This window comes from Mastigoproctus giganteus, chromosome 3 (assembly GCF_048544385.1).
Source record: "Mastigoproctus giganteus isolate SK-2022 chromosome 3, ASM4854438v1, whole genome shotgun sequence".
NCBI lineage: Eukaryota > Metazoa > Arthropoda > Arachnida > Uropygi > Thelyphonidae > Mastigoproctus > Mastigoproctus giganteus.
In genome coordinates this window covers 218,945,917-218,971,410 of record NC_143577.1, presented here as the reverse complement: position 1 = coordinate 218,971,410, position 25,494 = coordinate 218,945,917, and the positions used below count along the sequence as shown (strand labels likewise).

At 37.9% G+C, this 25,494-nt stretch overlaps 1 protein-coding gene across 2 annotated transcripts in view; it reads right to left on the bottom strand.

Moving 5' to 3' along the window:
- Positions 1-25,494, bottom strand: part of LOC150088728 (cytospin-A-like) — a 382,988-nt gene that overhangs the window by 54,778 nt on the left and 302,716 nt on the right. For both annotated transcript variants that reach the window (XM_090370880.1, XM_090370881.1), the window contains exon 11: positions 4,264-4,373. In XM_090370880.1, the coding sequence (XP_090227006.1) occupies positions 4,264-4,373 (110 nt within the window). The remainder of the gene's footprint in view (positions 1-4,263; positions 4,374-25,494) is intronic.

Below are 25,494 nucleotides of genomic sequence, written 5' to 3'. Positions count from 1 at the left end.
TTGGCTGACACCCACCGCGTGCTAGCTGTGTCACCCGTGCCTGCACAGAATTTTTCCTGATAGCAAAGAATGAGTACCGGCGCCTATTTTTTTGCAAAAAAAAAAGCACTGCATATAAGTATCACAGTTCGTAAGGTAAGACGTTTGTTCAGCTATTACTATTTAAGTTACTACTATTATGAAAATAAAGTTAAAATATTAAGTTATTACTACTATAAAAATTAAGTTTCCAATAGTTACAAAAAAAATGGCGTATTTTTGTTAGCTTTTGGAACATAACCCCCCCCCCCTCCCTTTTGTACTGTTCTTAGTCCCGTATAACATGGTTTCACATTACACAAGATTTCGTAGGAACCAAACTACCGTGTTATACGAGGGTTACCTGTATTTTTTTGTTTTATGTTTATTTATTATTCTAGTGCATTAGGGCTTAAAGCCTCAAGCTGCGAAAGAGATTAGACTGTGTATTTTATTCAACTGCATCATTTTACACAGCTAAATACAGATTAGCAAATTTGTAATAGCGGCATCGTTTAAGTTACATCTCATATTGTGAATACCTTCACGACGAGTTGCCATGACATTGCACTACTTCAAATAAGTAACGCTTCACCCGTAGGAGAAGACTGTTGTTATTTATTCTCAATGGATACCACCACCTAGACGGCACCGTTTCAGGGCTATTTGGCCCTTCTTTGGTGGGTGGGTAGGTACCCAAGTGATGTAATGATGGCTTAACTTATATCATACACCATCAGGCATCTCTTATATTATGAAGATATACTTCACAACTGTCTTTGCCATCATTACATCACTTGGGTACCTGCCCACCCACTGAAGAAGGGCCACATAGCCCTGAAACGGTGCTGTCTGGGTGGTGATATCCACTGAGAATAAGTAACAACAGTCTTCTCCTTCGGGTGAAGTGTTACTTATTCGAAGTAGTGCAATGTCATGGCAACTCGTTGTGAAGGTATTCACAATATGAGATGTAACTTAAACGATGCCGCTATTGCAAATTTGCTAATCTATATTCAGTGTGTATAAATGATGCAATTGCACTAAAATACACATAGTCTAATCTCTTTTGCAGTTTGAGGCTTTAAGCCCTAATGCATTAGAGTCTTAACTTATATCATACACCATCAGGCATCTCTCATATTGTGAAGATATACTTCACAACTGTTTTTGCCATCATTACATCACTCGGGTACCTACCCACCCACCGAAGAAGGGCCAAATAGCCCTGAAACGGCACCAGTGGGAGCCTGATGATGTCTGGAGTTTCCAAGCATAGGTAACAATAGCCTTCTCCAGTGGGGAAGTGTTGCCTATTCGAGGAGTTTTTGAGTGGTGTGAGTTGAAGGAGTTACTGTCCCTTTCATTCTTCTGCGCCGTTTCTTTTCCTCTTCCACTCCTACTATTACTTTCCCTCTACCTTTTTGCTTTTCTAAGTCTAATAGGGACAACTGGATAGTCGAGTTATTATCCCACACAAATACAAAATAGCCCTGAAACGGTGCCGTCTGGGGGGGCCTGATGGCCACTGAGTTTCCTCGAATAGGTAACAACAATCTTCTCTACTGGGGAAGCATTGCCTATTCGAGGAATATATGAGCTTTGAGTGTGAGTTGAAGGCGCAACTGTCCCTTTCTTCCTTCTACAGCATTTCTTTACTCTGCCTCTCCTACTATCACCTTCCTACATCTTTATCTCTTTTCTAAGTCTAATAGCGATAGTATGAGGATAACCGAGAACTTTATTTTGTTTGTTTTAGTTGTTGGTGCAACGGCTTCTGTGGTCATAATGCACCTCCCAAGGTTTTTGCAGTACTCTGATCGAAGCCCGAGGCGGGATTTGAACCCGCGACCTTTTGGGTTGCCAGGCAGGCACTTTACCCACCCAACTAGCCTGGTCGCCCAAGAACTTTATCCCATACCATATTTCAAATCCCCAAGTAACCAAGCTGTATCCCAAGGCTCCCGCATGGCTGTACCCAGGCCTAAACACTACTTTTCTACTCACCGGCCACGGGCCTTTCAAGGCCAAATTAAATGCCATGGGAATAATCAAGGAATCATACTGTCTCTGCGGCGAACTAGAAACATGGCATCACGTTATGCATCAGTGTGAAATATATGAAGACATCAGATGTCAAATGATCACGAGAATTAAATACATCTCTAACACCCAGGAACACCATTTCCTAGACACACCAGAAGAATTTGCGGCCTTTAGTCGCTTTGCCCAGGACATCTTCTCCAGAAGAAAACTACAAATAGCCATCCACCAAGGCCAACAGGAGTAATGAAACCAAATATGGACACCAAGGAATACGAGAAACTAAGGACGGGGATATCAACCAATGATGATGTCCAAAGAAAGAGGAACACAAGTATGCGGCTTGCCCCATGAGTGACAATGAAGAGAAACAGACGTGAGACAAAGGCCATATTGGGGACCTGAAGAGGGCAACTCTAGCCCTCTTCACCTAAAATTCTTAACTCCACGGGAGGAGGGGACGGCCACGCGGTTCCCCTTCTCGCCTTCCCTTGTTTCCTCTCTGGTGGGGCATGGGCATGCCCCACTGAAACTGGGGCCGCCTTCTTTATTGGCTCCATACTTCTGTCTTTTCCCCCCAGTCTTCTGTCTCCCTCCCCTCTATCTTCACGCTAGTGAAGTCCCACACGTCAAAATTAATACATCAAAACCGTCATACACCCAGCATTCGGTCTAAGAAATTAAAGCGATAATATCCCCACATCAATGCAAATAACAAAAAACACTTTATTTTATTTTCTTGATGACCATTGGAATATGGCACCCAAAGGGGTGTTTTTTTTTTTGTCCTAGCCGCCGAAATCTCAGGAAACTAAGCGGCAGGACCTGCCAGAGTAAACTAAGTCTACGGAGTTCCTGGCCTGCCTCCACGGGGCGTAAGTGGGGCAACGTTGGATCCCAACAGGGGTCCAGCGGCTAAATGGACAGAAGAACAATGCTACACGACATTACACGATCCAAGATCCATACACTTTTAAATCTCTGGCATTTACAGTGTACTGTAATACACCACAACGTAAACTACGCGGAGATCGGGGGAACCCCTGGTGCCGCTTGACCCTAAAAACACTTACACTTACACTACACACCATATTTCAAAACTGTGCCATCTGGGTGGTGGTATCTACTGAGAATAAGTAACAACAGTCTTCTCCTTTGGGTGAAGCGTTACTTATTCGAAGTAGTGCAATGTCATGGCAACTCGTCGTGAAGGTATTCACAATATGAGATGCAACTTAAACGGTGTCGCTATTGCAAATTTGCTAATCTATATTTAGCTGTGTATAAATGATGCAATTTCACTAAAATACACATAGTTTATTTATTATATAAAATGGTTTCTCACTGATTATTATTATTATCAGTAAGGTAAAATGATTTACTGTATGAATTATTATTTATCTACTTATTTATTTGACTTTTAATTTATTTTAATATGTGTGTGTGTGTGTGTGTGTGTGCATGTATTGTTGTTGTTTATTTGGTTTTTAGGAGCATTAGCAACTAAGGCCATATTGCTCCGGGATATGCGGTGGTCATACCCTGACCTTTCCGCATCCTCCATATTTGGTGGTGATGGGCTCGAACCCCGGTCTAATCAAGAAGCGTGTGCTACGCACTGCTGCTCCTTCCCACCTGGCTACAGAGGCACCTGTGCATGTATTGATATTAATGTGTGTGCAAGTATAAAGTTTGAATTTTTGTACACTTAAAAAGGTTTCTATACTGGAAAATGGAAGTGACTAATTGTTCCCTGTTTATATTTTATGTTTATGTTTTCTTTTTATTTTAAACAGCATTAATAAAAGATTTATTTAATTGAAAATAACATGTAAAAAAAAAAAACTTAAATTTTAAAAGTTTTTATTAAAAAAATTACACTTAATAAGTAGTACAATCCATTAGTAAAAGTTCAGGAATTGTATATTTCAAGCAAATTTTTTTTTAGAAATAAAAAACACAGTTGGGCACATGCTAGATGACTATCAGGGACATGACTGCTGCCAGGTTATATGTATAATGTGAAAATTTTCTCCACACCTTTCCAACTCACAAGAAGGGTCTCTTAAAATAACTGTAAATAGGGAACCCTGGTACATGCTGCAGACACCATCTAACAGAAAATACCATCTTTACTTATTACAAGTTTTTGTATACTTAGAAAACACTCTAAAGCTGTTAAATGTATTTTAATTATTTTACCTTAATAAAGATATCATTGTTGTTTCCCAACAGCAAGGAACTAGTCGACCTGGTCTCTGAGGAAACACTATTGATACTACTAGTTGAAGAACTACGGCTGCTTGCTGGTCCTGCAACATGCATACACATTATATAAATAAGTTTCAGATGTGCAAAAGCATTTCTTTCAATCTGCAAGGATGAAGAATTACTTATAATTAGTGATTTCTTTTACATTGTGTACAGAATTCTGTGATAAAAAAAAATGCAATGATAAATAGAAAAAAGGTCTATATTAATATGAGAAAAATGCTAAACTTATTTTGACAAAAAAAATTAATTTACATTATATTATTCAAAACATATTATGCAATATAATTCAATTTCTTTATTATTTCTGAATAAAGAAATCACATGTTTTTGTGTTTTGCTCAGTTTAGTCTCTTCTTGAAAGAAGATTTGTGGAACTCACACAGAAACAGTATTTGGTGAACTGCTATCCCATTTTCTGTAGTCCATTCAGTGTGTGTGATTTGGTTTTTAGGAGCATTAGCAACTAAGGCCATATTGCTCCGGGAAATGCGGTGGTCATTCCCTGACCTTTCCACATCCCCCATATTTGGTGGTCACAGGCTCGAACCCCTGTCTAATCAAGAAGCGTGTGCTACGCACTGCTGCTCCTTACTACCTGGCTACAGAGGCGCCCGACCATTCAGTATATGTGTTAATACATAAATACAGCCTGATATCAGTTCTATGATGTCCTCATTGTCCCTAGTTTCTCAATTTTTTTTATAAAATCATCCAATTTAGGCCATAATTTTTCCCATAAATTTGGTAAATACTTTGTTGAAAGAAAAACACCCCATTTCTCAAGTTATGTTGTTTAATTTAGTTTGATATATTCAATTACATTTACTACAGGAACTAGAATATTTTTACAATACTGAAGCCAATGGACCAAAGTATAATTTGCTTGAATCATACTCTGGCCCATTGACTGAATTACAGGTTTGATTTGTTTGTTTGTTTGTTTCGGGATTTATTGGGCGCATCGGCAACTATGACCATAGTGCGCCATTACAGGTTTGAAGTTAACAGGAAGAAACATTGCTGTTACCATCACTTGGCAATTCACCTACATCAGTGCTTCCCAAACCTGGATAAATTACCCAAAATTGGGTAAAAGTGGTTTTTCTTTGGGTAGCAACACACCTCGGAATACACATTAAAATTTACCATAAAAGTGTAGAAGTACTCTGAAGAAAGTGATCAGTCAGTGTGCGCCGATACTCTAAAACAGTCTAACAAGTATTTATTTGCTATTTAATAAATACGCCATACGATTCAATCATTTTTACCATGCTTGCATGCACATGGAGAATTGACAAAATACATCTACACGTACCCCCCCCCCAAACTATAGTGAATCCAGTCGTTTAGTCTAAACTTTAAGCGCAGTGTGAGGTATGTATCACGGTGGAACCTGGGTGATGAAATATTCATGGCGAATAATTACCAAATTTTTTGGGGCTGCTAAAATGTTTAGAGATGTTAAAAATAAAGACATTGCATCAAACATATTGTTTGTTTCCTATTTTTTTACTGATCTCTCTTCACTTGTCATATATGTGGGGTGGATGGGATTTATCCTATCCGGTTATATTAAAGGAGGCAGCAAAAGAAGTAAGCAAACCCTTAGCCATAATTATGAGAGCTTCCTTGGAATCAGAGGAAGTACCCATGGACTGGAGATGTGCAAATGTGACCCAAATTCACAAAGGAGGATCAAAGGGCAACACAAGTAATTATAGACCTGTTAGTTTAACTTCTGTTCCAGGGAAATTAATGGAGGCACTGGTTAAAGAAGAACTGCAGGATCATATAGACAAGACTTCAGTTATAGCTTGGACTCAGCATGGTTTTGTTAATGGGAAGTCTTGTCTGACCAATTTAATTGGATACTATGACGTGGTCACAAAGCAACTGGATGCAGAGAATAGCTTTGATATCATGTATTGGATCTTAGAAAGGCTGTTGATACTGTTGCACATGGAAGACTGCTGAACAAATTGGAGCAGTGTGGCATTAGAGGCAAATAGCTGCTATGGATAAAAGGATGGTTGAGTGGAAGAAGACAGAGTGGTAATCAATGAACACTGCTCTTTGTGGACTAATGTTATTAGTGGAGTCCCTCAGGGTTTAGTGTTGGTCCATTATTGTTTTCTGTATTTATAAATGATATTGATGATGGTATATCAGGCTTAATGTTCAAGTTTGCAGATGATACAAAGGTTGGCAGGGTTGTTAAGGACACTAATGACAGTACACTGCTGCAACAGGATCTAGAAAAGTTGAGCAGATGGGCTGAAAGGTGGCAAATGAAGTTTAACATTGACAAATGCAAAGTACTGCATATGGGAAGCAGTAACCACAGAGTAATGTATCAACACTGTGGTAATATACTGATAGTGGTAGAGAATGAAAAGGACCTGGGGGTAATTGTGCAGGCAGATATGAAGTTTTCTGAGCAGTGCAGACAGTCTGCAAGAGTAGCTCATGGTGTCTTGTCAATGATATACGGGAATTTTACTATCAGGGATAAGGAGGTGATTATCCCCTTGTATAAGGCAATGGTCAGACCACACCTTGAGTACTGCACACAGGTCTGGAGGCCTCATTTTAAGAAGGATGTAGAGCTGTTGGAACAAGTATACAAAGAGGGGCAACAAGATTAGTGAATGGAACGAAGGGTTGCTTTTACGAAGAAAGGCTTAAGTTTTGCAGATTACAGTGTCTGGAGACTAGGCACCTGAGAGGTTGCTGTTGTTGTTGTTGTGGTGGTGTTTTCTGGTGCAAGGGCAACTTAGGCCATATTGCACCTCCCAAATCAATTGACTTTACATACAGGAACTGCTTGTACAGCAGTTAGAAACAATCATACATTTGAATTTGTTTTAAATAGAGAAATAATTCAGAGAGATTTGATTCTTTATCTACGATGCTATCTAGAGACAGAGGTTGTTGCAGATCTGAGATGAAACTAAAAGCTATTCGTCAGGCGTTGTTAAACAAGCGATATTCGAGAGAAGTATATGTTTTACTGTAAGTGGTTGCGAGCAGTTTCCACACTGAGGAGGATCCTTCCCTGTAAGCAGATATAGAGGAGTGAGGTGAGTGTGACCTATTCGGATTCTGGCTAAGATTACTTCTTTTTTTATTTTTACGAAGGGTAGAAGTCCATAATTGTGGTTCAGGTTTTATTTGAAATAGTTTGTTATTTGTTTGCATTTTCCAAAGTGTCCATTGTTCCATGCATGTTCTCTGTATTTTGTGTCATAATCAAGATATGGGACTAGATCATTTGTTGAGGCTATATTGGAAGGGTGCTTTGCAGCATCATCTGCACATTCATTTCCTGGAATACCACTGTGGCCAAGGGATCCAAGAAAAGATAAGTTAGTTGATGCTCATGAAGCTACATCAGACCTGCGAGGTGATCTGATTGAGGTGTATAAAGCCTTGAATGGTTTGAGCATACTCAATGCTGATGGGATTCTTCCTCTTGCTCAGAATAATCACCTGAGAGGGCATAGATTCAAATTGAGGAAAGACAGTTGTAGGATAGATGTGCGGAAGTTTGCCTTTAGCCAGCAGGTAGTTGGCTGGTGGAACAGACTTCAATCTTCTGTCGTGGAAGTTGATAGCCTAAATAAATTTAAGGCCGAACCGGACAGGTATTTGGAACGAACGGAAGGGTGAAATGGGAGCGGTGGGTTTTTTTTTTTTTTTTTGGCTGATGCTGCATATGCTTGCTTTCTTTCATCATAAGCCTCTACTAATGCTAATGCTTTCTGTGCAGTTAGTGTTTTACCTACATTGGGTAAAAAGGACTTTCTGATAAGTGGTTTTGGGTAATGAAGGAAAAAGTTTGGAAAGCATTGATCTACATCTAGTAATTTAGTGCACTGTCAAGAATTAGCAAAGCTTCTTTTGGCATTTATTTCTTTTAGACCTTTTTATAATGGGGAATAAATTCAGAATAAAACCATTTGGTGAGCAATGAGTACTTACCCAACCCTTCTCATGGCTTTTTTTTTTTTTTGGAGAACAGGAAATTAGAAGTTATTTGAAAGACAGTGATTTCTGTAATGTTCCATTTACCAATAAACATAATTTGTAGCTTTCAGTATAATTTTCACAAGGGATTACTTGCTTGCTCGTAACCAATTTTGTGATAGAGCACAGAATCTTCACTTTCATAAATTAAAATTATCTTTGGTAAAACTCTTCAAAAAAAGTTGCTCTCATCAGCATTGGACACTTGTTCCAAACTATAACCCAATTCAATTACCTTCTCAATAAATTTACATTGAAAATTTCAGAAAGTCTCTCGCTACTTATGGGCAAAATATTTATTTTTATTTTAATGAATTATTTTTGTTCTTCCAAAGCAAAACAGTGTTCTTTCAATCATGGTTCCAGCTTACTGACATAAGTTAGATGAGAACACTGATGACTGAGTTCCAGTTAATAAGTTACGTGGACAATGTTATTGTGGCCTTGAATTTAATGCCTTATGAAAAATGTAGAACTCAGTTGCTGCATTGCACTGTCTGAAATGCTCATTAATTATTGGGTTTTATCTATTATGCTTACTTAAAAGTTTAAACAAAGGATATTTTTTTTTTTTTTTTTTTGAGGCTGTAGTCTGCTTCTTTCCTGGAAGATGTACACATGGATCAGCATAGTTCATACTTGCAGACCCATAAAATAGCAAATATAATAGTAACTGGAATTTTATTTTGGTTATAACTGCACTTTAACAACACACAGGAAGTAAGATTTAAGTCCAATTCACCTCAGTATGTTTTACAGAAACTTTATCCTGCAATTTCCATATTACAACATTTACTTTAAAATCTGAGCAGAATTAATTATTCTGAGCAGAACAATAAGTTCTGAACAATTGTTCAGAACTTATTGTTCTGCTCAGATTTTAAAGTAAATTTTTTTTAAAGTAAATTTAGTTAAAATATGAGCAGAAATGGGTGCAAATTTTTGTTTGCTTAGCTAACTTATAGAAAAACATGCAAAGGCATGCTTTTCTATGATTTAATAAAATTTTAAAAATTTAAATATTTAATAAATTTTCTTTATGAAGTATATGATTTATTTTTCTTTTACTGAAAAAGTAGCAAAAATATGGCTAAAATGAGCCCGAATACTGATACAAGGAGAGGTACAGGAAAAAAATTTAATTCCTTCAACTTTGTCTTTTACATCAATTAATCCTCAGTCATTAATAAACACACTGTTATTTTTCCACAAAGTCACCATAATTTTCTATGCACTTTCAGCATCTCTGGGTCAGAGGCTGTATTCCAATCCTGTAAAAGTCCTTACTCTTGCTCCAGAGGGATTTGCAAACACCGTGCTTGAGCTGGTCGCCACTCTGATGGTGCCACTCACTTGACTGTCTCTCTTAGTTTCAGGGTGGACCCAAGTTTTGTTACCTGTGACTATGCATGAAATAAAAACCTCTCCTTCACTTTCATAGTGCTGGAGAAGTGCCATACATATGACTTTCTGGGCTTCTTTGTGCTCATGTGTCAGTATTTTGAACCCACTGAGCACAAATCTTGTTGTAGCTTAGTTCCTTTATGATGATTATCAGAGCAGGTTTCCCTATACCTACTGCATCACACAATTTGTACATTGTGATGAGGTGGTCCTCTTTGATCAGCACATCGATCCGGCTCTTGTCTGTTGCCACTGATGTTACTGGCCAGCCACTTCGGGGCTCAACAATGTCACTTTCCTCACTTTTAAAGTGTCTTACCCAACATCTAACTGTACTCACATCTCCAGTATTGTCACCATAAACATTTTTGAGATGCATATGAATTTCAATAGGCATCACTTCCTTCGCAAGAAATTCAATCACCACTCTTTGCTTGATATGTATATCTGTAACATCCACCATTTTGAACTATCTGTGTACTGTACTCACGAGACCTATCACGGAATCACTCAGTATGGTGAAACTAAAGACCTCTAGTGACCACTCAGTAACATGCAAATGACCAATGATGCCACATTTGAAAGCAAAAAATTAGGAAGCATTACTTTCATACCAGTCTGTGTACATTAGAGAAATTTATCAGAAGCTGCTGTTCCACTGTAGGAATTTGTTACTTGAATTCTATACAGCAAATATTACTCTCTCTCTCGGTAAGACCTCGACTTCAAATACTTCGTTTTTTTTTCATAGCAACATTCCACATGATTTAGTGTTTTTTGGCTACAAAAGTTTTAAGTAGTTGACAATGGAGTGTCACAAATTTCCAATTATGAATATGTTTTCTGCTCTCCATTTATCTGTTCTTATATTTTATATTCATTGCCATTCATTTGTTCTATATATATAATCCAAATTAAATTAAAAAATAAACAGCAAAAGTAAAATAAAATAAAGATAGTAAAGCAAGCATCAGTGGTGGAAAAAAAATGCACAAACCACTACATGTTGCGTGTCATCAAGTTAAATAAAATGCAAAATAAAATCAAATAAAACTGGTTTGCCATGCTACTGGTATGTCAGTAGCATGGCAAACCAGTACAGTGAAAATGAACTTAACCAAGAAAACAATACAAAACAAAAGAAGAAAAAAAAAAAGGGGGGGGGGAGAGAATAAAGAAGAGAATACTGTTGGAGAATCATTCCTAAATAATTAAGAAAATGAAGGCCAAATACAAAATTTAATGGCGCCGGCTTCCAAATTGTGTAAAATATCACTAATATGGATACTTATTCTACCACCAATACATGACCAATAAACTAAAAATGACAAAATAAAACAAGATAGACTGACCACTATGCCCCATCTCGTCAGACCACGAGGCTATAATAGCCAGGGAATCACTACATTTCGAATGCTAAACAAATCCATGCCATGACTGAAAGACACTATGATCGAGCAGCCTATGCAGTAGATTTGCATAAGGTGGTCCTTATGCAGTGCTAAAATAAAAAGACAAAGCCTAGTATTCACATGGCAAAAAAACCACACTACAGACAAAGCAAAAGCCAATGTGCGTGTGTGTGTGTGGTTTTATTTTAATTTCTAAGAGGATTTTGCTTGTTTCCATCCCCCCTACTGGTGATATTAATAGTACTCTCATTCTGTTGTCCCTATTTATTCCTCTTATGACACATATAGACCAATTATATTCCTTATATTTCAAATGCTATCAAAAGCTATATTTTGTTTCACTGATTCCTGACTGTTCCTAGAACGCTATTTTTTATCCCTTCAACAGTAATGTGCAGACTTCTCTGAAGAAGTTGTACCAGTTGACTGTTATGATTTAGTTATATACTACATTGCTGACAACCTTCAAATTGCATTTTTTCATGACCAAGTGCAAATAAAAACTACTAATGTAGTAATGTGGACCCTCAAATGCAGGGTGGGAGTGGGGAGGACTTCTGGCAGCAAATAATTACCACCTTCATAATTACCTTCTTTGAAGGTAATTATGAAGCTGGATTTCCCCCCCCCCCTTTTCCCAATAATGCTGAACATCCATATGCATATCTCATTCTGAACTTTTGACAGACAGCAATCCTTTGTTTCTTTCTCATTTGTATGTTTCCCTGTTGTTTCTGATAATATGTAGAACAAACAGTAGTCTAATTAATTTGTTCCTTTATGAACTATAAAGGGAAAAAAAACATTTATGGTTCTTTGGATCACTAAATTTTAATAGAACAGGGACACAGTGTATATAGTCTATATGTGGACTAATTTAAACTACCAATTATAAAGAAGAACAGAAATAAGCAAATGAAGCACTGGTCAGGTGTTGTAGGAACTGTAGGACTTCATTGTTGGCATTTGTAGTGAGGATATGCTTTCATAGTGCTTCTAAGTCTAAAATGCAGAGAGAGCATAGAGATTAGAGAGGTTAGATAATTGCTTTTAATTAATTTCTTTACTATATCGTAAAGTTTATTTTGATATAGTTTTTTTTTTTCCTGTATATAGTTTGTAGGAAAAATCTAAGATGTTCCTGATGATGCAGTATATTTTTGTTATTCGAAATCTAAGAGTCTACGTTTAGATTTCGAATATTTATAATTGCTGTATGAATCATGTGAATTCAGATCTAAGCACTGTGAAACCAAGATAATGGCATATGTTTTGAGGTCTCATCTAACTATATTTGCACTATTCCTATCCTGTACACAATAGCATGGCTCCTCTGTAGCCAGGTGGGCAGGAGCAGCAGTGTGTAGCACACGCTTCTTGATTAGACCAGGGTTCAAGCCAGTGACCACCAAATATGGAGGATGCGGAAAGGTCAGGGAATGACCACCGCATATCCCCGGAGCAATATGGCCTTAGTTGCTAATGCTCCTAAAAACCAAAATAACAACAACACAATAACAATATCACCCTGGAACATTTGCTATCTGGGTATAACGTCAATAATGCAGGAAGAACATGGTCCACAAAGGTATTGAGTTGTATGTCTGAGAGTTGAGAGAGTCCTCCATGATGAACAGATCAGAATCATGTCATACAAACTATGCCCAAAGCAGAACACTACTTCCGAAGGTTACTTGTAGATAGAAAGCAGGTTGACCAGCACATATTATTAGCCCTGAAAAGCTGTTACCCTGCTTACCAATTATAGACACATAGATTGCAGGTTAACTAGCATGTATTGTCAGTTCTGGAATTTGCCTTACTCAAAGCCTCCATACATGTCAGTCTGTATGTGTGAAATGAGTGGTATGTACACATACAAGTAGGGTTGTCAACTTTGAAAAAACTTAATTATGTTTTTAAGAAGTGTGACTATTGAGTAACAAATACACTGACATAAACAGCAGAAACCATCAGAGAAAAGACTTGTGCAAAAATCAAGAACCAAGAATATTTCTTCTCAGACACGTGCCATATTGCTAATTGATTCCTCCAATAGCGCACAGCAACAACACAATATCCATTGCCTGAGATGCTGAAAACCAGGAAGCTTAAATTAAAATTCATCCAGTATGCAGGCAGATTAACATAATCAGCGATGATCGTTTTTGGCATGCTGTCATTGTATATACTTCCATTAACTTACATGGTTCATTTAAGCTGCATTAAGATGCTACTTACTTTTATGGGCTTTTTTCACTCCGCGGCTGAGTTAGTTGGTTTCAGGCTTAAATATCAAGGACCCCCAGTTTTTTGTTCTATTGCCCTTTCGGGAAAATTGACCACAGAACACACAATTTATGGACATAATACACATGGGCATATAAGTTGAGACATCAGTGGTTCTAATAAAACAAATTTTTGAAGGTGCTGATTCCCAGAAAGTGGATCACCTGTTATTCCCCCCTCCTATCACACCATGTGAAGCACTTTGTATTTGAATCTCCTCTGATGTTTTTCGAGGCCTTTTTTTTTTTTTTTTCATATTGTGGCTGAGTTAATTGGTCTCACCTGTTCCGCTGAATGGGTGAAGTTCTCTTGTTTTGGAGAAGTTATTGGGGGTTTCTGTTGTTTTTGTTTGATGTTGCATTCAAGATCAAAGCCAATATAGCAGTCAGTATTTTACATCTGTAAAAATGCAAGTATTCTCTGGTTGAGTTGCCAGCTTTGAGAAAAGAAAACCTGAGTTTTAGGTAAAAAGAAAACTACGGAAACTCCAGCCCAAATATTCACACCAAAAAAAAGTGAAGAAAATCCATAATGTGGTCTTTTCTGTATGGTATTAAAGAACAGCAATTGAAAACACTGTTCTCAGTGAAAGGATGAAGATAATGCTTAAATATTATGACACTTCCCTATTTTTTAACTAGCATTACCATAATTTCCAAATATTTTGTATATCTTAATACAGTAAGACAGCGCACCTGCTTTGAATGCCAGGCTGGAAAGGGTATATAACAGGTAATGGATAAACATTCATAATTATGTATCTTAGTAAAATATGATTAACTGGGAAGGGGGACGGCGAACTTCTGAACAGCTGACTCGAGCACAAAGTGCAAATTTCAGAATATGTATTTGAAACTCAAAATAACTAGTGCCCATGAGGCACACTTGGCTGAACTCTATTTTACAGGGGCACCTTGTCACCACGTTGCAGGCATTGTCAAAGAATGGAGTGATTGTCCTGTCGAATTCTGTGATTGGCTGATTACTATGAATGTGTAATTTGCCTTTTTGATTGGATGCAAATATGCCTCTGATTTTAGCAGTAAATGCAATTTTAGTGGTTTGTTTTGTCATGTTGTTTAGTCATTGTTGTTTGGTCATCGCCGTCGTGCTGCTCTCGGTTGTTTTTCTCGCCAGCTGTGTTTTTATTTTATTTACTTATTTTTTTTTGTTTGTTTGTTTGTTGGTCCTTGTTCAGTCCCAGTGGAGTGGGTCGTGTGGTGTACCAGTCAGCATGACAGGCTTAATGAGCTGGGGTTTTTTTTTTTTTGTTTTTTTTTTATTATGTGTTCAAGTGGTTTTTTGGTGATTTGATTGTTTTCGCAGTTGTTGTGTTAGTTGTTGGTGTGGGGTTCTCCTGGTAGTAGCAGGGGTGGGGGTCGGTAGCCCCAGGAAAGGTAACGGATGGTATTTCTGTTGACTTGCATGAGCGTCTGCGTGGGTAGCACAGTGTTATCATCACTGTGCTCCCCACCCCGGGTGGAAAGAGGCCTGGGTCCAAATCCCGTTGATGATGCAAGGAATTTTTTGGAATTTTTTCACTCCGTGATTGAGTTTGTAGGTCTCAGGTATAGATAGCAATAGATAGGGGCTTAGAGGGGAACAGGTATACTGGTGTTATCAGACACTCAGTCTAAAACACTGATGGATCCACTATCTTTCTATTACAGAAGATTTAGGAGAAGTCCGGTTGGCCTGCCTCCCTAAAATCCACTCATGCACACCTTCTAGATGGTAAGCCCTGTTACGTCACTTAGGTGGCAACGAACGTGTAGAGTGGTTCTCTTCAAGATGCCTGGTCAGCGTGAAGAGGAAAAGACCCTCCAGCATATGACAGCACGACAAAACAAATGGCCCTCAGTCCCCAGCGGCTTTCACTCCCCCTCTTACGGCAGCGAGAGAATCAGAGTGGAAGCAGAGGGTGCTAAGAATCTCTTGGTACGACCAGGCTGCCATGCACGGAAACTGAACTTGGCCTGTTACAACGTAAGATCACTCATCAGTGAAAACAAGATATTAGAAAATGTGAACTGGAATATCATCGGTTTGGCTGAAACAAGAAGAAGAAATGAATCACTTATAAGTTTATCAAGTGGAAATCTGCTGTACACCAGTGGAAACAGTGAAAGGAGTGAAGGTGGAGTTGGGTTTCTGGTCCATAAAGATTTAAAAAACAACATTTTGGAAAAGTACATCACTAAGGGTTTCAAGACTAATACTCAAGATTTCTAGGAGGTACAAGTTAAAGGTTATAATTATTTATGCACCAACATCGAGCCATGATGATGAAGAGATTGAAGAAATGTACACCAAAACTGAGTCTTCTAGATGACCAGAAAACCCACTACACTATTATTATGGGGGACTTCAATGATAAGGTTGGAAAAAGACAAAACAGCGCAGAAAGGGGAACTATAGGAAATTTTGGAATTGGTGAAAGAAATGAAAGAGGGGAAAGACTTGTGGATTTGCAGAATCTCAAAGATTGTCAGTAATGAACACTTTTTTCAAGAAAAGGGTGAACAGAAAGTGGACATGGAAGAGTCCAAATGGATTAACAACTAATGAAATAGACTTCATCCTCACTAACAGAAGATATATTGTGAATGATGTTACCGTCCTGAATAAGGTAAATGTTGGATGTGATCACAGAATGGTAAGATGTACACTTGATATAGATATAGGAAAGGAAAGGAAAAAAACTGACTCGAGTAAATAATATAAAGGTCTTTGAGATAACAGAAGAGGAGAAAAAGCAGTATGTACTGGAACTTAAAAACAATTTGAGCTTCTGCAGACTGCTCAGAACCAAGATATCGACGAGGAATATTACAACTTTCTGAAAGTGATAAAGCCCAAGAAACCTATAGGGAAACAGAAATCCAAAGAAGAAAAAATTAGTCAAGAAACACTTGTCATGATGAACCGAAGACGACAAATGAAGAGCAAGAAAAACACTGACAGGAAGAAAATTGAGTATACTGAGTTATGCAAAGCCATTAGAAAGAGACTCAGAGAGGACATAAGAAGATTTAACACAAGAAAAGTAGAACAAGCATTAAGGGAAAACAAAGGATTTAAATCAGCAGCCATGAGCAGTAATACAGAAAGGCAAATGATACTGAAACTGAAGAATAGCGATGGTGTACTTATAAAACAGCAGAGAAGGCATAATTCAAATAGCAGAAGACTACTATGAAGACTTATACAAGGAGAGAGGGAATCATGCCAGCAGTGGGGAAGATGGATTGCAAATTAGCAACACATACGACATACCCAATATTCTTCCTGATGAGGTCGAACATGCATTGAAGAAAATGAAGAATCAGAATGCCCCCGAGGGAAGATGAAGTTACTGCAGAGTTGTTAAAATTGGGAGGAAGAGACATTACACAAAAACTGGCAAGGCTCTTCACAAAGTGCATTAGAAAAGGTGTGATGCCTAAGGTTGTTCTCATCAAGAATACTTGATGAGAATCAACCGAAAGAGCAAGCTGGCTTTAGGACAGGATTCTCAACTATGGATTGCCTTCACGTAATATCACAGCTAATGGAGAAAGCAAATGAATATAAAACACCATTATGCATGGCATTTGTGGATTATGAAAAGGCATTTGACTCCATACAGCATAAGGCAATGTTTCAGGCACTGGAAAGACAAGGCATAGATACCCCACATGTTATGATTTTGAAGAAAATATATGAGAATTCATATTCCTTTATTCTTTTCTAATCCTTTATTAGACTAGACAAAGACAATATGAAATTTAAAATAGAGAAAGGAATTCGACAAGGAGACACAATATCTCTGAAGCTGTTTACTGCTGCCCTTGAGGAAGCTTTCAGAAGATTAGACTGGTCGCAGAAAGGAGTCAATGTGAACGGAGAGTACCTAAACCATTTACGATTTGCAGATGACATTGTGGTCATAACCGACGATCCCAAAGAATTAAAGGAAAATCTTAATCAGTTATGCACAGTTAGTAAGGATTTTGGACTAAAGACGAATATGGCTAAAACAAAAGTAATGATGAACAAGTATGCCACAGAAAGGGAAATAATGATTGAAGGAGCAGTAATTGAAAAGGTGGAGTCATATACTTATCTGGGACAAGTTATTAGCTGTAATAATGATAAATGGCTGGAAGTCAAGAGAAGAATAAATTTTGGATGGATAGCATTCAGGAAATATAGTCACATACTGAAGAGCAATATCCCAGTTTGTCTGAAACGTAAAATAATGAATCAATGTATACTCCCCACCATGACTTATGGAAGTGAAACTTGGGCACTCACCAAAAGAATGGAAGAGAAGCTGAGAACTACACAGCAAAGAATGGAACAAATTATATTGGGAATCAGACTGTTAGATAAGAAGAGAAACACATGGATTAGGCAGCAAACTCAAGTAAAGGACATTCTTATCAAAACTAAAGAACTAAAATGGTCTTGGGCAGGACACATACCTCGAAGACATGATGACAGATGGACTAAGAAAATAACAGAATGGTACCCAAGAGGAGCTAGAAGAAAACCTGGAAGACAAAGGCGGAGATGGATAGATGAAATTTATGAGTGTGTGGGTAATAAATGGTTGGCCAGTGCTCAAAACAGAAGGAACTGGAAAGTTGCTGGAGAGGCCTTCATCTGGCAGTGGATTGAAAATGGCTGATGATGATAATGATGATGATAGATAGATAGATAGATAGCAAGGTTTCTTTCCTCAGAAACTGGGGTTTTTTCATCCAGCAAAACAAGCAAATCGATCAGAGAACACATGAAATTTACAGACATATTACATAAATGGGTATATGTAAGAAATTATGGGTGGCCCTAATATAATAATCTGAATTTTGTAATAGTCTGTATATTTAATTTTTATATTATAAATAAAAAAATTTTTAAAGTTACTTTCTGTGATGTTCAGTAAATTTAACAATGGTTGTGACAAGATCCACCTTGAACACTTCATCAGATGGTATAATCACTCATACAAAAAGTAGCCAATGGTGATTTCCGGGTGAATCATGATTTCATCATTTGCAGAACCTGTGACATGTACTCGAAGGTCAACCTAGTGGATAATCATAGCTCACCTGGTGATTCTTTTCTTTAGCATTAGCATAGGCATATGATGCAAGAAGAAAGCTTATGCAGCATCAGCCAAAAAAAAAAAAAAAAACCCTTCCATTTCACCCCTCCGTTTGTTCTAAATACCTGTCCAGCTGAGCCTCAAATTTATTTAGGCTATTAACTTCCACAACAAGGGATGGAAGTCTGTTCCACCAACCAACTACCCGCTGGCTAAAGGCAAATTTCCGCACATCTATCCTACATCGGTCTTTCCTCAATTTGAATTTATGCCCTCTCAGGTGATTATTCTGAGCAAGAGGCAGTATCCCATCAGCATTGAGCATGCTCAAACCATTCAAGGCTTTATACACCTCTATCAGATCACCTCGCCGGTATCTAGTCTCCAGACACTGTAATTTGCAAAATTTAAGCCTTTCTTCGTAAGAGCAACCCTTCGTTATGTTCACTAACCTTGTTGCCCTTCTCTGTACTCGTTCCAGCAGCTCTACATCCTTCTTGAAATGAGGCCTCCAGACCTGTATACAGCACTCAAGGTGCGGCCTGACCATTGCCATATACAAGGGAATAATCACTTTCCTATCCCTGCTAGAAAAATTCCTGTATATCATTGATAAGACACCATGAGCTACTCTTACAGCCCGTCTGCACTGCTCAGAGAACTTCATATCTGCCTGCACAATTACCCCCAGGTCCTTTTCATTCTCTACCACTGACAGTGTAGTACCACGGAGTTGATACGTTGCTCTGGGGTTGCTGTTTCCCCATATGTAGTACTTTACATTTGTCAATGTTAAACTTCATTTTCCAAATCTCAGCCCATCTGCTCAACCTTTCCAGATCCTGTTGCAGCAGCATAGCGTCAGTAGCATCCTTAACAACCCTGCCAACCTTTGTATCATCTGCAAACTTGGACATTAAGCTTGATATACCATCATCAATATTATTTATAAAAATACAGAAAACAACAATGGACCCAACACTGAACCCTGAGGGATTCCACTAATAACATTAGTCCACGATGAGCAGTGTCCATTAATTACCACTCTCTGTCTTCTGCCACTCAACCATCCCTTTATCCATAGCAACAATTTGCCACCAATGCCACACTGCTCCAATTTGTGCAGCAGTCTTCCATGTGCAACAGTATCAAAAGCCTTTCTAAGATCCAAATATATAATATCAAAGTTATTCCCTGCATCCAATTCTTTTGTGACTACATCATAGTATCCAATCAAATTGGTCAAGCAAGACTTCCCTTAACAAAACCATGCTGTCTGAGCTATAACTGAATTCTTGTCAAGATGATCCTGCAGTGCTTCTGTAACCAGTGCTTCCATTAATTTTTCCTGGAACAGAAGTTAAACTCACAAGTCTGTAATTACTTGTGTCAGCCTTTGATCCTCCTTTGTGAATTGGGGTTACATTTGCACATCTCCAGTCTGTGGGTATCTCCCGAGTCCAAGGAAGCTCTCATAATTATGGCTAACGGATTGCTTACTTCCTTTGCTGCCTCCTTTAATATAACTGGATAGATCCCATCCACCCCAGGTGCCTTTCTTGTATTTATCTTCAACAATTTCTCCTCCACTTTACTCTCAATTATTACAAGATCATCTAGCTCACTGCCAGTGTTTACTTCATCTATGGCATTCCCCTTCCTGAATAACTCCTCATGTGTGAATGTAGATGCAAAATATTGATTTAGTTTGTTAGCTACCTGAGCAGGATCATGAACAGTTGAACCATCGATATCAAGTGGACCAATCTGATTCATCCCCTTCCTTCTAGAGTTTACATAAGTAAAGAACTCCTTGCTGTTTTTCTTTGCATCCCTTGCCAAAGATTTCTCGTAATCTGTCTTCGCCTGCCTAACCTCCTTTGTAACTTGGTTACAGATCAACTTATATCTATCATAGGCTTCTGTGTCACATGTTAATTTATATGTATCCCATGCATTTTTTTTCTCAGCCATATGTCTCATTAGTTCATCTGACATCCATTTAGGCCTGAACCTTGAACAATATTTCTTAGTTGGTATGTAAAGCCTAGTAGCTTCCAAGATAGTAGCTTCCTTTGTCACTGTTGTACGGAGGGTACCAATCTAAAGTTAAAATTTGGTGCATTGCTAGAAGAATTTGAGTCACTGAAAATAAGGGTGCGTGCCTTCAAGAAAAATGTAAATGGGAGCTCATCAGGGACTCAAGACTCTAGTAACCTCTCAAGTGATGCACTAACAATGCAAGTCCCAGAACAGAATAACGAAGTGCAAATTGCTCTGGTTCAAAAGGACTTAGTTCCATTAGGAGGCTCTACTGTCAGGGAAACGGGAAATGTTTTTCGTAACAAGGATTGGTGGACTAAAAACAGGGTATGTCTGCCGGGATCAACAATTAATGATGTCACCAACAGAGTGTCAGATTTTAAGAGGGGGGGGGGGTAAAGAGAATATTATTATTCATGTGGGGAACTAATGATATTAAACACACATGCCCTCATTATTCTTAGCCAAATATAGGACTATGCTGAAGAAATGCCACAATTAGGTTAGAATATCCATGCGTCTGCAATTCTGCCCAGGCACAACAGAAGGGATTATATGCTGAAAGCCTTGTGGTGGATTAACTTAAGACTTGAAGTACTCTGCAAGGCTTTTGGGGGAGCAAGGATTTTTATCAGCTTGGCCTGAACTTATAGGTAGAAGGAATCTGTTTTGTAGAGACAGAATACATTTAAACAAAGATGGTGCAAGGGTTTTTGCCAGTATTATTGAGGATACCTTAAGGGTAATTATAGATACATGTTTATCTGATGATACTGATCAAAGTAATGCTTGCATATATCTTAAGAGTTCTTGAGGTATATGCAAGCATTACTTTGACCATTTGAAACGTTTCAAATGTAGCTAATGCCAGGGAAGCAAGCTTAAATAATTTCAAGGGGTATGTCAAGGTAGTTAACTATACAAGAACACCAAGACTTAATTGTTTATACAGTAATGTTAGAAGTGCCATCAATAAAATGAGTGAATTCAAACTGCTGAACTACTGATTAGGACAAGTAACACTAACATAATAGGGCTTATGGAATCGAAAGCAGCCCTAGTGCGATAAAAGCTTTCCCAGATTCATATGTTTCGCATGTTAGTATCTGTATGGTGTGAGATAGTTGTAAGCAAAGGTATAATGAGAGTGGAAGTAATCTACAGGCCAGATGATTGTGACGATTATGATGAGAGCCTCTACATGCAAATGGAATGGGCAAGTAAGTGTGAATGCCTTATTATGGGTGATTTTAATTTGCCTCTAATTTATTGGAGCAAATCGAAAAGAAATTCTACAAGGGGGACAAAATTTTTAAATCAATCAACTAGATGATCATTATTTGTATCAACATGTCAGGAAAAGTACTAGGAAAAAGAATATTCTAGACCTGATCATCCACCCATGAACCATGAGCTGACAGTACAGGAACCAGTAGCAGGAAGTGATCACGGTGTTCTACAGTGGACAATGAAGAGAGAGGTAGCAGTAATTAAAGGCAAAGGAATGAGTTATAATTTCAGGAAAGGAAATGATGGCTTCAGGTGCTAAAGGCCTCTTAACTGGGTAGATATCTCATATAAAGCAAATACAGTTGAATTATGGAATACCTTTAAAACATTAAGCACAGAAGTCTTGAATGCACATATACTGTTAAAAAAAAATACTCCATGAGGAGGATTCCAAGTTGGATGAATAATGAAGTTGCCAGATTACTTGAGCAGAAAAAGATGGCATGGAAAAGTTAGAGCCATAAAAATGTACTGAAGCCTATGACCAACTACAAATTGATCTGAAATAATGCCACAGAAAGGGTTAGGCTGGCAAAAGCAGATTATGAGAAATTGCTGTCAAACAGAGTAAAGTCTGGGGATAAGGAATTCTTCACATATATAAATGCAAAGAAGAGAAGGACATATCAGATTGGATCCTTATGTAATGGATGTGGGATAGTATTAGATACCCCAGCTGATGTTGCAGATGAACTCAACAGTTACTTTGCATTGACATTTACAGAAGGAAAACCCTTTACATCAATGAGAAATTATGGGAGTGAAGTTGAAAATATGTAATTAATGGTATTGAAATTTCACATAATTATTTAATGAAAAAACTTTCATGCCTACAGGTGAGTAAGGCTCCTGGAGTTGATGACATATACCATATAATTTTAAGGAAGGCAGCAAGTGAGTGCACTGAACCATTAAGGCTAATTATGAGAGCATCACTGGACTCAGGGGAGATTCCATTGGACTGAAAAAGTGCCAATGTATTGCCAATACATAAAGGTGGTTTCTAAGAGTGTAGTGGGAAATTACCAACCGGTCAGTGTTACTTTAATAGTAGGGAAAATCATGGAGGCAATGATCAAGGGTGAAATTCAGGATCATTTAGACAGAAATGGAATTCTGAAGAAGAATACACAGTATGGTTTTGTAAGGTGTAAATCATGTTTAACAAATCTGTTTAACTATTTTGACAGGATCACTCATGAGCTGGATTTAGGGAATAATTTCAACACTTTATTTAGATTTCAGCAAAACATTTGACTCGGTCTCACGTGAGCGGTTACATTATAAGCTGGAACAGGTTAGAATCACAGGGATTAGATGGATAGCAGAATGGCTTCAGGGCAGGAGGAAGAGGTTTTTGATAAATTATTATTCTTCAGATTGGGTTAATGTATGAAGTGGAGTTCCCTAAAGATCAGTATTTGGACCACTGTTGTTTTTGACTTTCTTAAATGACATCGATGAAGGGATAGAAGGTGTGTGTGTGATGTCTAAATTTGCAGATGATGTAATGATCGGTAGAGCAGTAAATGATCATTGCCAAGCAGAGCTTCTTTGGTGACCCAAATAGGTTTCAGGGATGGTCAGAAAAATGGCAGCTATGCTTTAATTCAGCAAAATGCAAGTTCTTACACCTGGGGAACAGCAACCCGAAAAAAACTTATACACTTGATGGAGTTCAACTAAAGCCGGTAGCGGAGGAAAGGGATTTGGGTATTACAATACAGTCAGACATGAAGTTCTCCGAGCATTGTCGACTGGTTGCAAGGAAGGCCCATGGTGTCCTATTGATGATTTATCAAATGTTTGCTACTAGAGGTAAGGGCATCATAATCCCATTTATAAGGCTATTGTTAGATTACACTTGGAATACTGTGTTCAAGTGTGGCGACTGCACCTAAAAAAAAAAAGACAAGCTTCTGGAAAGGGTCCAAAGACAGGTAGCTCGCCTGGTGATGTCAGCGAAAGGGCATCTGTATGAGGAAAGTCTTTGAATATGTGGGTTGCACAGCTTGGAAACTAGGCAACTCAGAGAAGACTTGAATGAGGCAAAAGGCTCTGAGAGGCAAAAGTAAAATGAATGATGAAATTTTCACGGTCATAAATGATTCAAGAACTAGGGACTATAAATTCAAGTTACGGGGGAGCCGTTTAGACTAGATTGCAGGAATTTTTATTCTAGCCAGCGAGTAATAAATTACATGGATGGTTGTGGCTGACAGTTTGGGGAAATTCAAAGGTCAGCTGGATAGTTACCTACTGGAGGAGGGAAATGCATAGGTTTTCTATTTCCTTTTCTTTTATTATTTATTTTATTTAATTTTATTATTATTATTTTACTCTTTTTTTTTTTTTTTTATTGGTTGGTGCAGCACAAGCCTTAGGCTTACTTATACCATATGATCATTACTAATACTGATAATGAATGCAATTAATAATCCAAGGTATGTCATTTTAATATGCACTTATTTTCAATGATAAAATTTTAGATACTAATAAATCAATCAAACAATGTATGATGGCATTTTTCAGTTCCAGGATGATACCATAACACAGATGGCTTAGCAGGTAGTACTGAGAATAATTATGGCTATATTATTGAAAAATTTTTGTTTACCGAGAGTCTAATTTTGACCTGTTTTTCTCTATTATAATTGTATTTAAAAAAAGTAGGACTTGTGCTGCTGTTTGTTTGTTTGTTTGTTTGTTTGTTATTTGGTTTTTAGGAGCATTAGCAATTAAGGCTATATTGCTCCGGGGATATGCGGTGGTCATTCCCTGACCTTTCCACATTCTCCATATTTGGTGGTCATGGGCTCGAACCCCGGTCTAATCAAGAAGCGTGTGCTACGCACTGCTGCTCCTGCCCACCTGGCTACGGAGACGCCCCAACTTGGGCTGCAATCACTAATATGCCTTTCTTCAATAGAGAGGGTTAGGTCGATGTTTTCGGAGTAATATAACACCTTAGAATCAATAAGAAACTGACAAAACACCAAATCCCTATAATCTTTATTTTATTCATTCAACTTCTATATATAAAACCTTTGTTGTCATGACTAGAAACAAAATAATTTAAATCAATTACAAGTATATTCAAATAAATTTGTAATTTATTAGAATAATTCAAGCCGACCGGGCTAGCCGAGTGGGTAAAGTACCTGCCCGGCAACCCAAAGGTCGCGGGTTCGATTCCCGCCTCGGGCTTGGATCAAAGTACTGCAAAAACCTTGGGAGGTGCAATATGGCCACAGAAGCCGATGCGCCAACAACTACCAAATCAAAAAAAAAAAAAAAAAAAAAAAAGAATAATTCAAATAAATTACAAAAAGCTAGTCACATGTAACTCTAGCTTTTTGTGAACATGACTAATAGTCTTGTGCACAAAATTTGGAATACACACGGTATTACACCAAACCAGGAAACCACACAAAAATGTGTTGTGTTATCCTCCTCATTAATATGCCTACTTATTAATCAAAGAGAAGAAGGATAAGTAACAACATATTTGGATGCTTACTTTATTCTAGATTCACAAAACATGTCAAATTTATCACTTGGAAATTAAAAAGCTTTTGTATCATACTTAAAATCTTGGTGAAA